The following is a 16,430-nucleotide window of genomic DNA, read 5'->3' on the forward strand; positions in this document are numbered from 1 at the left end:
GCAACATTGCTGCTCGCGTTGGTCGAGAGCCAATGACTGTTAGCAGAATATCGAATAGGTGGGTTCAGGAGGGTAATACGGAACGCCGTGCTGGATCCCAACGGCCTCGTATCTCTAGCAGTCGAGATGACAGGCATCTTATCCGCATGGCTGTAACGGACCGTGCAGCCACGTCTCGATCCCTGAGTCGACAGATGGGGACGTTTGCAAGACAACAACCATCTGCACCAACAGTTCGACGACATTTGCAGCAGCATGGACTATCGGCTCGGAGACCACGGCTGCGGTTACCCTTGACGCTGCATCACAGACAGGAGCGCCTGCGATGGTGTACTCGACGACGAACCTGTGCGCACAAATGGCAAAACGTCATATTTTCGAATGAATCCAGGTTCTGTTTACAGCGTCGTGATGGAAGCATCCGTGTTTGGCGACATCGCGGTGAACGCACATTGGAAGCGTGTATTCGCCATCGCCATACTAGCGTAGCACCCGGCGTGATGGTATGGGGTGCCATTGGTCACACGTCTCGGTCACCTCTTGTTCGCATTGACGGCACTTTGAACAGTGGACGTTACATTTCAGATGTGTTACGACCGGGGCTCTACACTTCATTCGATCCCTGCGAAACCCTACATTTCAGCAGGTTAATGCACGACCGCATGTTGCAAGTCCTGTACGGGCCTTTCTGGATACAGAAAATGTTCGACTGCTGCCCTGGCCAGCACATTCTCCAGATCTCTCACCAATTGAAAACGTCTGGTCAATGGTGGCCGAGCAACTGGCTCGTCACAATACGCCAGTCACTAGTCTTGATGAACTGTGGTATCGTGTTGAAGCTGCATGGGCAGCTGTACCTGTACACGCCATCCAAGCTCTGTTTGACTCAATGCCCAGCCGTATCAAGGCCGTTATTACGCCAGAGGTGGTTGTTCTGGGTACTGATTTCTCAGTATCTATGCACCCAAATTGCGTGAAAATGTAGTCAGATGTCAGTTCTAGTGCAATATATTTGTCCAATGAATACCCGTTTATCATCTGCATTTCTTCTTGGTGTAGCAATTTTAATGGACAGTAGTGTAATTTTTTCCGGCGATGGCAACCGTACCTCGTCGGCTACCTCGGTCTCAATACGCTCTCAAGTAGGGTGCTGATGGTGTCTCGCACCCTCATCACACCAACCCCGTAGCAGGCAGCGGTGTTCACGATGTTTAGCATAATGTAGGTAACTGGTGACCGGTACTCACGCGTCTCCGGGGGCGGCGGACTCCGGCAGGTCTGGCTGCTGGGGCGGCGCCAGCGGCAGCTGCTTGGCCAGCGAGACGGCGCCGGGTGGCAGGGCGTCGAGCGTGGGCGGCGCCAGCGGCAGCACCGTCACGTTGGCGGCCGCCGGGTCCGGCAGCAGCGCCACCGACAGCACCGTCAGGTTGGCCGGCAGCGCCCCCCGCGGCACCACCGCCACGTTGGTGGCGCTCTGCAGCACGCGCGGCGGCACCGGCGACGCCGGCGACAGCGTTGCCACGGCCGCCAGGCACACCAGGGCCCACACCTGCGCACGTCGGCGGCGTTACCTCGCTGCACGAGCACTGAGCCACCCCACGTAAAGGCAAATACGCAGTCTCTGGTTGGGTTGTTTGGGGGAAGAGACCAAACAGCGAGCTAATCGGTCTCATCGGAATGGGGAAGGGAGTCGGCCGTGCCAAGGAACCATCCTGGCATTTGCCTGGAGCGATTTAGGGAAATCGCGGAAAACCTAAATCAGGATGGCCGGACGCGGCATTGAACCGTCGTCCTCCCGAATGCGAGTCCAGTGTGCTAACCACTAAGCAGTCTCTGGGAATCGGACCAGAAGCCGAACGGCGTACCAGAGACATCGACAGCTACGTGACTCCAGAATGAGGTTTTCACTCTGCAGCGGAGTGTGCGACGATATGAAACTTCCTGGCAGATTAAAACTGTGTGCCGGGCCGAGACTCGAACTCGGGACCTTTGCCTTTCGCGGGCAAATGCTCTACACAGTTTTAATCTGCCAGGAAGTTTCAGCTACATGACTGCCCTGCAATTCCCACTGAAGTGGCTGGCAGACAGTTCATCGCACGAAAAAAATGGTTCAAATGGCTCTGAGCACTATGGGACTTAACATCTGAGGTCATCAGTCCCCTAAAACTTAGAAATACTTAAACCTAACTAATCTAAGGACATCACACACATCCATGGCCGAGGCAGGATTCGAAACTACGACCGGAGAAGTCGCGCGGTTCCGGACTGAAGCGCCTAGAACCACTCGGCCACCACGGCTGGCGTTCATCGCACGGCTTTCACACTCTCTCTAATGTTCCACACTCTACAGCGTGCGGGAAAAACGAATATTAAATCTTTCAGTGCGAGCTCTGATTTGTCTTTGTGACTATAGTCATTTCTCCCTACGAGATGGGCAGCAAAAGAATATTTTCGCATTCGGAGGCGATGGAAATTTAAACGAAGTTGTTTTAATGATTGGCACTCCAACTCGCATATCATATCCGTGCCACCATGTCCCCTAATTCGCGATAATACAAACCGAGCTTCATCAATTCTATCCAGAGCCGGCCGCTGTGGCCGAGTGGTTCTAGGCGCTTCAATCCAGAACCGCTCTGCTGCTACGGTCGCAGGTTCGAATCCTGCCTCGGGCATGGATGCGTGTGATGTCCTTAGGTTAGTTAGGTTTAAGTAGTTCTAAGTCTAGGGGACTGATGACCTCAGATGTTAAGTACCATAGTGCTTAGAGCCATTTGAACAAATTCTATCCGGTAAAGAGGCTATACCTCGCAGCAATAATCCAAAAGAGCAGACGTGTTGCATCTTTTTTAAGTGTTCTACCAATAAAATTCTTAGTCAGCCTTCATCAGAACATTGTCTATGTGATTGTTGCAGTTTCGGTTGTCCGTAATTGTAATCCATAGTTATTTCGCTGCGTTGACAGCCTTTAGATTTGTATGATTTATCCTCTAACTGAAATTTAACGGATTCCTTTTAGTACTCATGTGGATCATTATTTAGAGTCTGCTGCCACTTACCATGCCATACTGTTATCTTGCATAAATTAGTCAAAGCAAAGAAGAATGTGCAGATCTGATTAAAGCCACATTTTCAAGTTCAGAATCATTTCTGCATTCAAGCAGTCTAATATTAAACGCCATGTCTGAAAATGTAATCAGTGTGGCTTCTTCTGTCACGTGCTTATATATATGTAACACGTATAAGGGCTGATATTTTTGTATGTGGTACCCTCATACGTACGTACAGTAATGTGTTGGTTATATATCTATACACACAGACACACACACACACACACACACACACACACACACATTCATATATATATATATATATGAAATGAACATTAATGGATGGCTTTCTCTCGCCACATGTACTTGGAAGTGCTAACCACCTAAAAACACATTATTACTAATAGCTATAATTATGGAAGGATCCCAAGACATCTCGAGTGTTCTACTACCAACAGAGATTTAGCACAATATTCTTCACGACCATTAGCTTAAGTCTTGCCTACTGCCTAAAGCACTCGATGGGGAAAATTACTGTATCTTTCTCCGTGTAGTAATACCGGAAATTTTGGCAAAAACTGGAAATTTGTGGTAAGGTCTAATGGGACCAAACTGCTGAAGTCATCGGTAACTAAGTTTACATGCTATTTAATCTAATTTAAACTAAATTACGCTAAGGACAGCACACACACCCATGCCCGAGGGAGGACTCGAACCTCCCACGGGGGGTAGCTGCTCGGACGTGGCAATACGCTCTAGACCGCGAGGCTACCCCGTGCGGCGGAAATGTTGGAGAATATCCCGCTAGCAGTCAGTCAAGGACTCTAATTCGAGCAAGACGGAGCTCCATAATACTTTACCGTTGATATCAGAGAACATTAAGATAATATTTTCCGAAATTGTTGGTTTGGGAAGGGTGGACTACAACAGTGGCCAACACATTCTCCCGACTCACTCTTAGGAATTTCTTTTTCTGGGGGGAGACGACACACCAACAGACTCTTTATAAAAAGTTCGTTGCACGTTTGGCTGAAGATACAATCATTATTAGTGAAAATCCTGGTTATTTGAGACTGTTAGACAATCATCAGCACGCAGCCATTATGGCTGGTTGTTTTGAGCGTGTTAGAAAATCATTAGCAGATGCTAGTTTTGGACTAATTTAAATGGACGATATTTTCAGCAACACCTCTACGTAAAACAACACGCATTACACGGAAGTTTGAACACCGTTTTCGACCGCTCCGGTCGCAGGTTCGAATCCTGCCTCGGGCATGGATGTGTGTGATGTCCTTAGGTTAGGTAGGTTTAATTAGTTCTAAGTTCTAGGCGACTGATGACCTCAGAAGTTAAGTCGCATAGTGCTCAGAGCCATTTGAACCATTTGAAAACCGTTGCTGAGACTTACTAGCGTCAAAACCTTGATCGACCCCTGGTGGGAGAATCGTGCACCAGTGGCTTTAAAAATGTGTTTCTTTATTGTCACCTCTAAAGACTCTGAAGTTGTTTTTTACACCCTGCATGCATATGCAAGGCGACCTTTTTATCTTGAGAGAACGAAATATCTCAAAAACTGTGCATCGAATTAAAAAACGGAAAAATAGTTATTCAACATTTTAAAAAATGCCCGGTGGTATCAGTGCGAGGGAAAAATTCGAAATCTTAGCCGGCCGCAGTGGACGAGCGGTTCAGTTTGGAACCGTGCTGCTGCAACGGTCGCAGGTTCGAATCCTGCCTCGGGCATGGATGTGTGTGATGTCCTTAGGTTAGTTAGGTTTAAATAGTTCTAAGTCTAGGGGACTAATGATCTCAGATGTTAAGTCCCATGGTACTCAGAGCCATTTGAACCATTTTTTGAAATCTTAAATCGGAACATCCCGTTGCTATTGTAGATTCGAAATCTATTGAAAAAATATGTAACTTTTGTATGCAACACTTTGGTCGTTGCGTGATAGATGGCACTGTACACGGGAAATACCACAATTGCGTTTCAGAACGGTATTATCTCGAGAAAAATACATTAGATAAAAAAAAGCAGATGTTGAGTAACTGTGAAAGAAATCTTGTCTGGGGTGTGTCCTGTCACCTCTCACCAACAGTGTGCTGGTGCTGGTTTAAAATATGTCCTGTCACTTTTCACCTCTCACCAGTGGGGTGCTTGCTTGTAACAATTATTTCACAATAAGTGGTCAGAAATGTCCCTGCCCACTTCGAGCCACTTATTTAGCAGCACACTGAATGATTTGACGCAACTGAGAAGTATCCCCGATGTAGTCTGCTGAAATGCATTGCTAATACTCTGAAGGCTTCACACTTTGTGAAACCCCACAAACAAAAGTCGGACGAAGTGAGACTTGGCGATCTTTCAGGCCAAGTTAGCTGCACCACCTCTTCCGATCCGCCGATGACTGATTCACTGCACCTAATATTGCAGTTTCATTAGCCTCTCCAGCAACTGTTCTTCAAATGGCTCTGAGCACTATGGGACTCAACTGCTGAGGTCATTAGTCCCCTAGAACTTAGAACTAGTTAAACCTAACTAACCTAAGGACATCACAAACATTCATGCCCGAGGCAGGATTCGAACCGTTCTTCGACACTTCCTTTTTCGTAGTTGTACAGTTCCCTCTGTGGAGAACTGTCGAATACACAGAAAAAGAAGCGCGTGATCGGACATTTCTGCCACTTCCTCCAAAAATGTAATCCACTTTAATTTTTTCTTCTATGGTAACTGCCTGCATTCTAACTGTGGTGTCACCGCCAGACACCACACTTGCTAGGTGGTAGCCTTTAAATCGGCTGCGGTCCATTAGTATACGTCGGACCCGCGTGTCGCCACTATCAGTGATTGCAGACCGAGCGCCGCCACACGGCAGGTCTAGAGAGACTTCCTAGCACTCGCCCCAGTTGTACAACCGACTTTGCTAGGCGATGGTTCACTGACAAAATACGTTCTCATTTGCCGAGACGATAGTTAGCATAGCCTTCAGCTACGTCATTTGCTACGACCTAGCAAGGCGCCATTATCAGTTGCTATTGATATTGTGAAGAATGTACAGACGAGAGCCACGTTCAACATTGATGGATTAAAGTTAAGTATTCCACCAAGTACCACCTTTTTTCTGAAGTCTGAATTCCTTGTTCTGTTCCAGACCTCACGCCAGCCTGCGTGAGCTTAAACGCGTGCCTTTCGGCTTCCTCTCATAGTGGGTTGGCTCTCATGCCAATCCACAACACTAACTATTAAAGCAGTCAGGTTATGAAGGAACATATTTAAAAAACGAGGGACGACGTGCACACCTGTCAAATAATGAATCAATGAAAGCTGGAAAACAGCTACACACAGAAAACTGCAAAGCGCTGAGCCATTTGCCAGACAAGTCTGTTTGAACATTTTTGATCCAAATCATTTTTCTCGAGATAATACGCCCACCGTTTTGCCTGTCAATTCTGTTATTCGTCGTGTATCGCGCAATGACAAAAGTGTGACATACTAAAGTTACGCCGGCCGTTTTGGCCGAGCGGTTCCAGGCGCTCAGTCCGGAACCGCGCTGCTGCTGTGGTCGTAGGTTCGAATCCTGCCTTGGGTATGGATGTGTGTGAAGTCCTTAGGTTAGTTAGGCTTATTTAGTTCTAAGTCTAGGGGACTGATGATCGCAGATGTTAAGTCCCATAGTGCTTAGAGCCATTTTAACAAAAGTTACGTATTTTTTTCCCGGAGAATCCGACTGAACAAGAATAATGTTATGTTCATATTTAAGAATTTAAAGTTGCCTCACCGCACTGCGCTCTGCGGTGGGGTAGCGAGGTCAACATTTGTATCACCGAATAGTACTTTTCGGGTCGTTAGTACGCACATATAAAGCTGTCAGTGACTCATAAACGTCTTCAGTACATAATGACAAAATTCTGGCCGTTTTCATTATATTGTAAAGAGCCTAATAGACACAATAACGACGTGAGACTACCACAATCGTTCCATCACACTCTTTCATGTCACAAATTAGCTTTCTCTTTTTCCTGCAAGGATGGCTACGAAACGAAAATTTGTGCGCAAGTAAGTAAAATGATGAAATGATAATGACTTCTCATTTTGTTTCTACTTGTGACTCGTGGCCTATACACAGAACAGATTTCACGTTAACCCTCTAACGGTAAGGTTGGGGTTGGATCCGACACCAGCGAGTCTGTTTGGATTACAACTCCCCACTCCCTTTTCTGAGAGCGATCTGGTTCGAGCTACCCTACCAGCCAGTCGTCCCGAGAACGCCGAGGAGGCCACGTCAGTCTGGTGAATCACCTGCAGCTACCCTCTCTATCCGAAACCTACATTACCAGCGCTCGGGTTGGATCCGACCCCACCTTACTGTTTACGTCACACTTATTAGTTTCTTTTGTGGGGAGGATTCAACCCCATATTGATGTTTATATTACGAGGGCAGTTCAATAAGTAATGCAACACATTTTTTTTCTGAAACAGGGGTTGTTTTATTCAGCATTGAAATACACCAGGTTATTCCCCAATCTTTTAGCTACACAACACTATTTTTCAACGTAATCTCCATTCAATGCTACGGCCTTACGCCACCTTGAAATGAGGGCCTGTATGCCTGCACGGTACCATTCCACTGGTCGATGTCGGAGCCAACGTCGTACTGCATCAATAACTTCTTCATCATCCGCGTAGTGCCTCCCACGGATTGCGTCCTTCATTGGGCCAAACATATGGAAATCCGACGGTGCGAGATCGGGGCTGTAAGGTGCATGAGGAAGAACAGTCCACTGAAGTTTTGTGAGCTCCTCTCGGGTGCGAAGACTTGTGTGAGGTCTTGCGTTGGCATGAAGGAGAAGTTCGTTCAGATTTTTGTGCCTACGAACACGCTGAAGTCGTTTCTTCAATTTCTGAAGAGTAGCAAAATACACTTCAGAGTTGATCGTTTGACCATGGGGAAGGACATCGAACAGAATAACCTCTTCAGCGTCCCAGAAGACTGTAACCATGACTTTACCGGCTGAGGGTATGGCTTTAAACTTTTTCTTGGTAGGGGAGTGGGTGTGGCGCCATTCCATTGATTGCCGTTTTGTTTCAGGTTCGAAGTGATGAACCCATGTTTCATCGCCTGTAACAATCTTTGACAAGAAATTGTCACCCTCAGCCACATGACGAGCAAGCAATTCCGCACAGATGGTTCTCCTTTGCTCTTTATGGTGTTCGGTTAGACAACGAGGGACCCAGCGGGAACAAACCTTTGAATATCCCAACTGGTGAACAATTGTGACAGCACTACCAACAGAGATGTCAAGTTGAGCACTGAGTTGTTTGATGGTGATCCGTCGATCATCTCGAACGAGTGTGTTCGCACGCTCCGCCATTGCAGGAGTCACAGCTGTGCACGGCCGGCCCGCACGCGGGAGATCAGACAGTCTTGCTTGACCTTGCGGCGACGATGACACACGCTTTGCCCAACGACTCACCGTGCTTTTGTCCACTGCCAGATCACCGTAGACATTCTGCAAGCGCCTATGAATATCTGAGATGCCCTGGTTTTCCGCCAAAAGAAACTCGATCACTGCCCGTTGTTTGCAACGCACATCCATTACAGACGCCATTTTAACAGCTCCGTACAGCGCTGCCACCTGTCGGAAGTCAATTAAACTATACGAGACGAAGCGGGAATGTTTGAAAATATTCCACAAGCAATTTCCGGTTTTTTCAACCAAAATTGGCCGAGAAAAAAAATGTGTTGCATTACTTATTGAACTGCCCTCGTACATCTACGTTTTGTTTTCTCTTCCAGTATCTTACTAAAATGGCGCATTACCTCCTTAGAACTCCTGAGGAGATATACAACGAGTTTCTCCGACAGGAGGCTGAGTCAGAGGATGGCGACAATATCGACGCAGAAAACTGTTCTGAAACCGAGGATGATGTATTATCTAATACTGATGACGAGGATGATGTATTTCATTGTGCGGCAGGAGCAGTCGGGTTTGATAATTCTCAGTCAGATGTAGATGATGAGGGAAATTTTGAGCTAGGTAAAGACTTAGAGACAATATGGACCAACAAACCCGTCCATTCAATTTTCTAGGACACCAGCGTCAAATATTATTACTCATCTACCTATTCCACGTGGGGAAGCAAGGGGGGTCACTAGTGAATTGGAAATATTTTTATTATTTATAGATTCGAAAATTATAGAAAAAATTGTTTTGTACACAAATCTTGAAATCGAGAAATCTAGGCAAACGTACATATGGTCCAGTGGTTTGATTCACCAACGGAGAGCGTTGAAATAAAAGGGTTGATGGGCCTTCTCTTCACGAATGGTGTCCTAAAAATTTATATGCTCAGTGTAGATGAGATGTTCTCAGCAACCTATGGACCTCCGGTATTCCGTTGCACTATATGCAAGAAAAGGTTTGCATTTCTTCTAGAAAACCTCCGCTTCGATGATAAAGCCACCAGAGAGGCCAAAAAATCAACGACAAATTTGCGGCTTTCAGAGAAGTGTGGGACGTGTTTGAATCTAACAGTGAAAAAAATTATAGTCCATCTGAATATGTCACAGTAGATGAGACTCTACTGAGTTTTCGGGGTGCCTGTCCATTCAAAATATATATTCCATCGAAACCCGACAAATATGGGTTGAAAATAATGTCACTATGAGACGCAAGGACATTCTATTTTTTGCGTGGCATTCCGTACACTGGCAAGGACAACAGAATAAAGAGGAGACCTGGAGATTTGCCTTTACCTGCCCAGTATGTTTTGCGCCTGACGGAATCTATCAGGGGTTCTGATAGAAGCATTGCAGAGTACAATTGGTCCTCCTAACTGGAGGTGTCTGAAGCACTCCTCCAAAAGAACCTCACATTTGTATGTACACTGAGGAGGAACAAATCTCCAATACCACCATCAATGCTGCTTTCCGCTCCAGTAGACTCTTCAAAATTTATGAATCAGGACGACAAAACTTTGGTGTCATTTACCCCAAAGAAAAATAAAAAAGTTTTACTGATATCGTCTATGCACTTCTCTGGAGACATAAATGAAAAGTCAAATAAGCCTGAAATTGTGGAGTTCTACAATCTAACTAAAGGAGGGGTCGATGTATAAGCTATGCTTTGCCACAGCAGGACCACAAAAAGAAAATCGAAAAGATGACCCATGCGGTACTTTTATGCCATTTTAGACATCGCTGCTATAAATAGTTTTATCATTTACAAAAGCAATAGCAAAATGGACAGCTTTTCAAATGACGCGAGAATATCATTTCTCAAAAACCTTGCGCTCTCTTTGACAAAACCTCTTATGGAAAAGAGGTTGAATAACACACATCTTCCCCGTGAGCTCCGTTCACTATTGGAAAACTTTTAGAAAAAGAACCAATCGAATTAGACAAGCCTACCCAAGCACAGCCACTAAAGAAAAGAAGATGTGATTTTTGTGACAGATCAAAAGATAGGAAGGGAAATGCTTTTTGTAGTAAGTGTAATCGTTCTATATGTGGGGAGCATAAAGTTATTATATGCCCTGGCTGTAAAGAAACTGAGATGTGATAAATTGTTCCAAATATGTATTTTGAGGGCTGTATGTGACCGTTTCCAGGATAACATCATACATTTATTATTGTTTCTATTACATTATGTGTACAAAGACAAGCCGGCCGTGGTGGACGAGCGGTTCTAGGCGCTACAGTCTGGAACCGCTCGACCACTACGGTCGCAGGTTCGAATCCTGCCTCGGGCATGGATGTGTGTGATGTCCTTAGGTTAGTTAGGTTTAAGTAGTTCTAAGTTCTAGGGGACTGATGACCTCAGAAGTTAAGTCCCATAGTGCTCAGAGCCATTTTTTTGTACAAAGACATTTATTATTGAGAACTTTATATTTCGAAACTGCTGACACTATAATTATTTTCTACAATTAGTAAGAGATGTTTCTCATTTAGTTCCTATCTTTAGAATTTCTAAAGCACTCACGTTCCTAGTTGATGACTGAATCTATTGATTTTTACTATATTTTCAACAATTTTTTAGAGAATATTTCTATTAAGGTATTTTTTTGTAATCAAGTTCCTATTTTTTCCAAAGTACTTTATATTCTTACTTATTAACTACAAAAATAAAAAAACTTGTTATAACAAATATTATATGTGTTTAATTGATAGTAAAAGTTTTTCCCATTACTCATTTTTTATTTTACCCCGAAAAATCGATATTTGGAGGGTGGGGTCTGATCCAACCCCACCTTACCGTTTATGTCAGGAAACTTCACCTTACCGTTAGAGGGTTAATGTCGTTCGTCGACAGCGTTTAACTATGTTCGAAGGCGCTGCCAAATCATTACTAATGTTAGTGAATGGATCTTCGCATGCAGGAAGGAGGATGGACGCTTTTGCCTTCCTAGTGACGGCTCGTTAATGGGCAGGAAACTCAGGCACTAACAACATGTATGTCTGGCGGAGTACTCACCCGGGGAGAGATGACGCGAGCAGCCATGACGGAAGCACTGAACAGAGTCCGCCGCCCGGCTGGCAGCGCCTTTATACCAGCGCGGCGCGCAGCGGCTGCGTGACGCAAGCGACACGCCCCCTGTCTGCGTACAACTACACTGCCTCGGGTTGCGCCTGGTCAGCGCGCCCTAAGGTGAATGATGACAGTTCACCACGGCTCACTGCCATAAAGAGGCTTTACGAGTCGTCAGTGGGTGTCCCAGCTTTTTTTTTTTTTTTTTTTTTTAGCGCATTTCAGTCTATACGAAGTAATAAAAGACGTGGGCTGTCCAAGTAGCGCTTCAAGGAATTTCCGAAAAGGCCGTCGGTCAGTATGATAGAGGCTGAATAGTTCCAAGTGCCCACGTTTTACTACTGCTAATCACTAGGAAAGAGCAGCTATCGATAACGTTTTGAGAACAGAGCTGGCAAATGCTTAAAGATAGCCCTCAGCTATTACGCGAAAACCGGCCGGAGTGGCCGAGCGGTTAAAGGCGCTACAGTTTGGAACCACACGACCGCTACGGTCGCAGGTTCGAATCCTGCCTCGGGCATGGATGTGTGTGATGTCCTTAGGTTAGTTAGGTTTAAGTAGTTCTAAGTTCTAGGGGACTTATGACCACAGCAGTTGAGTCCCATAGTGCTCAGAACCATTTGAACCAATTTTATTACGCGAAATTCTGTAAATTGAAGGTCGGTGGGGGAGAAAGAAAAGGAAAAGCAAGGGATGGAATTATTAATGTCAACTGCATCGGGATTTTATGCAGAAACGGCAGCGACGAGTGTCTGGTTCGCCTCGATGGGCAGTGAATCCACCACTTTCAGGTGTGGATGCACAATTACGTCCAACCTCTTGCGGGGATCTCATGTACGGGGACTGCAGATAGGTGACAACAGGTCGGGGTGTGGGTCGGCCGGTAGGAGTACCGAAATAGTACGCGCAATTGTGATAAACACTGTGTCCAGGTGGCGCAGTGGTTAACTCGGGTGCCTAGTAAGCGAGAGATCGCGGGTTCGAATCCCGGTCCGGCACAGATTTTCACTCGTCGCCGCTGGTTCTGTATAAAATCCCCACGCAACTGACACCAATATCCCCTTCCTTTTCCTTTCCTTTCTCCCCCTTCAATTTACTTAATATGTATCAAGAGCTGTGTGGTGTTTGTCCGAAAGAACAGACACCACACTGAATCCGCATTCATATAAAGCGAAACCCTTCCTAAAAAGTTTCAAGAACGAGAATCTAGAATCAAACTACTCCCGTAGTGACCGCGAAGGCAGATTAGACTAATTATAGCGCACACAGAGTCGTTTAAACAGTCCCTCTTCGTTCGCTTCGTACTCAAATGGAATGGGAAGTCACCCTAATAAGTGATACAATGAGAAGTACCCTCTGCAATGCACGTCATAGAGGTTTGCAGAGTATGGGTGTAGATGTATATACATCCTCATCAGCCATTTGACAGCATTCGTGAATAAAAACCTCATACAGACGCCTCCGTGAATTAATATCATCAGAGGTATGAATCAACGTTGATCCTACATGATTCTTATGTTGACATGTGGAACAAGTCTTACGTAAGTCAGCAGGCTTTCGTGGCTGTTGCCATTAACAACTCTTATTTCGTGAACGGTTTGAGAAGTAAAACGGAAATTTTAGGCAAATAATTGCGTGCAGAGCATCACATAGAACTGGTATAAAGCTAACACTTTAGGATCAACAGGCAAACAGAATCAAATATTTTTTTAATGGGACTTCCCATAATTTATGCGTCGTCGAAGGCTCTCGAAAAGACGAGAACAGCGATATACAGTTTTAACATCGCAACAACGGATTCCGATAACCTTGCCTCTCAAATTCAGCACATTGTTATGCGGTAAATACTAATGTTTTCTGAAAATTTCCGGTGCCTTGTAGGAAGTATTAATTACTTAAAAAACATGAATGCTTTAAAACTCGTCATAGTACCACCACAAAGAGCGACTTTTCTGAACTATTTGTTTAAACCCTCGGACCATCATCAGGTATCTTGATGTAATTTAAAACTACTTATATTACTTTAATTCTTCATGAGTCACTGCTACCAGGTAGTGAAATACGTTACTCAACTGTAGTGACGTATGAAAGATTTTATGCTGTTTGACGACACAGGTTTCGTATTGCCGTGTAAGGTGTTCTAAATGACTCCAAGGTAGCTGACGATCATCCGAGGATCCAAACTGGTTGTAACAAAGAAATATTTATAAGCAGCTCATGGCGGTGGTATTGTAACGTCTTTTTTCAACACTTTCGTGCTGTGGGATATCACCTTCACAAAATTTATGTAAATGCTTCAGCATCTCTATTGATATCGTACTAGAGTTGCGAGTATTATCCCTGTAATAAAAATACGTTCTCCTCCAAGATACACCATTTCTTGAGTACCTCGTTTTGACGTCTTGAATGGCTCACGGAATAAAAGGGGTAATAATCTCTTGCACAGCTCTGCCTGGTTATTTAGAAGCGAGTTAATGGGTTACAACAACCAGTAGGAATAGGTGTAAGAAAATTGTGTTGTGTGACAACGTTTTTGTCACCCAATGCTTGTAACCATTTAAAAATTCTCCACATGTATTTTTGAAACTAATGCGAAACTGTTTTTTGCTAAGTGTTTTTGCCTTTAATGTATTTCATATCACTACCTTTATATTAGAATATCAAACAACAGTACTCTTAAATAAAATGTACATTTTTTATAATTTCTATTGGTTTCATTGTGGGTCTTAGCAAGATGTGGTTACTTGGAAACTACACTGTCACTTGTTTCAATATTATTATTTACTTTGGTGATATAGCCCATTGTCTACCATAACTGATAAAGAAATAGTTGCGCATCGTGGTACAAAGATAAGCAGCAAAGGGTTTACCATCGTCAGTTGCTAATACTAAATAAACAAAACAATGGACTCACAATCACCACAACAATAAAATAAAACAAGAAAATGAAGACTAAATCATTTTTTGTGAAGTCTGACTAATTGTCCAATCCGCCCACCTCCGTAATTGAGTGGCCATCGTAGATGGCTACATGCGGAAGACCTAGGTTCGATTCCATGCACTGTCAAGGATTCTTCCTTGATCGAACAGTAGGTGCTCCAATGCCTGGAAAGTCTGCAAAACGGCCAGGAGAGCTGTTTGCTGACCACATGCTCCTCAATGCCATATCCGCTCGACACAAGACAGAGGACGGCACGGCGGCCGTTGGACATCCCTTGATCTTTGGCGGGCTGGCGAGGAGGTCTTTCAGTTGTCCAATCCACTTTAATTAAGTTGTACCCTACCGTAAATAGTTACAGAAGGAGCAAACAAACTTCATTTACACATTGCAGGATTTCACGGTCGGTACTTACATTATTTGTTGTATGGATAGTAGGCTGTGGTCCAAGGCATGTAATACCGCCTACTAGAGACATTATCAGAGGCTATAAAGAATCAGACAGCACTCAAGGTAGCTCAGTACAGCCGAATTGCTTATGCGTATCTGCGCAACGGTAGGTTCGCAACTTCATCAGACCGCTGCCTAGAATCACGGAGTCGCACTTATGTTTGTTATGCAGTTTGTTATGGGACGCCGCGCGGAGTGGCCGTGCGGTTTGAAGCGCCATTGTCACAGATTGCGCAGCCCCTCCCGCCGGAGCTTCGAGTCCTTCCTCGGGCATGGGTCTGTGCGTTAACCTGTCTGATTTCAGTCCTTCTTTTCTGTTAAAGTCGTATTTGTACTTTCGAATGTCTACGGTCTTCTCTGTACATCCTAGCATAGTAATGACTGGATATTGATAAGACCATTTTATCAGAGAAACTAATTTTATAGTTCTCTGGTATCAGCTCGTGCTCTGTTACTGCTTATATACCCGGGTTTCCAGCCGACAATTGCGTTGGTGTTCCTCAAGATGGGTGTTAATGTTTTTTTTTTTTGTAGTTCATACGTACACTTCACAGGATGTGGAGGGGATTTTATATATGTCAGCCGTAAAAACAAACACAAATCGCATAAGCAGAATGCTAAGAAGACCCGGTATTAACACAGCGTTTAAATGAAGGAGAAAGCTGCGCGAATATTTGAATTCTTCAAAGGCACCACGCACGCCGCTTGCAACAGTAGGAATATATAAAATCCCTTGCACATGTGGCCAAATGAACATAAAGAACTACAAAAAATAGCATTAATACTAAAGGAAAACAAGAGGAGTTATATAATTCCAACGTTTTGTTGATAACAGGATCAGAAATACAAAAAAAAGGTTCAAATGTGTGTGAAATCTTATGGGACTTAACTGCCATTGTCATCAGTCCCTAAGCTTACACACTACGTAACCTAAATTATCCTGAGGACAAACACACACACCCATGCTCGAGGGAAGACTCGAACCTCCGCCGGGACCAGCCGCACAGTCGAGGACTGCAGCGTCATAGACCGCTTTTTTAAATTTTTTTTTAATCTCATTTTGTTCGTTTTCGTTCGTTTCATCTGCTCGGGGAGGTCGTCGCTAGACACCCGTTTCAGTTCGTCGTTGATCCGTTAACTCAGGTTTCTTTTATTTTATTTTTTTTTAAATAAAAAGGGCAGCTACCCCTCTGATCGAAAACGCTGAGCTACCGTGCCGGCGGTCGCTCGGCTAATCCCGCGCGGCCTCAGCAGTTCAAATCTGATAGTTATTTATTCGGGTTTGTACTACAGTCGTCTACAATTTTTTGGTGGTAACTAGCTTCGGACATTAACATTTATTCTCAAACCATTTCCTGCATTTCGAGTATTTGTAGGGCACAATTCCACTGGTACGCTTACAGGACATCTTCATAAAATAGATCTGCATGATAAATGTGGCGTGACCATAACACAGAAGTGGTGCA

General features: G+C 44.6%; 1 protein-coding gene across 1 annotated transcript in view; it reads right to left on the reverse strand.

The window, feature by feature from the left end:
* The window catches only part of LOC124795631 (general transcription factor IIF subunit 1-like), a 29,334-nt gene extending 17,785 nt beyond the window's left edge, over nucleotides 1-11,549 (reverse strand). Inside the window, exons 1-2 of the mRNA XM_047259703.1 lie at nucleotides 11,523-11,549; nucleotides 1,248-1,549 (exon numbers count right to left, since the gene is read on the reverse strand). Coding sequence (XP_047115659.1) covers nucleotides 1,248-1,549; nucleotides 11,523-11,549 — 329 coding nt within the window. The remainder of the gene's footprint in view (nucleotides 1-1,247; nucleotides 1,550-11,522) is intronic.
* Between the last annotated feature and the right edge of the window lie 4,881 nt (nucleotides 11,550-16,430).

This window comes from Schistocerca piceifrons, chromosome 4 (assembly GCF_021461385.2).
Source record: "Schistocerca piceifrons isolate TAMUIC-IGC-003096 chromosome 4, iqSchPice1.1, whole genome shotgun sequence".
NCBI lineage: Eukaryota > Metazoa > Arthropoda > Insecta > Orthoptera > Acrididae > Schistocerca > Schistocerca piceifrons.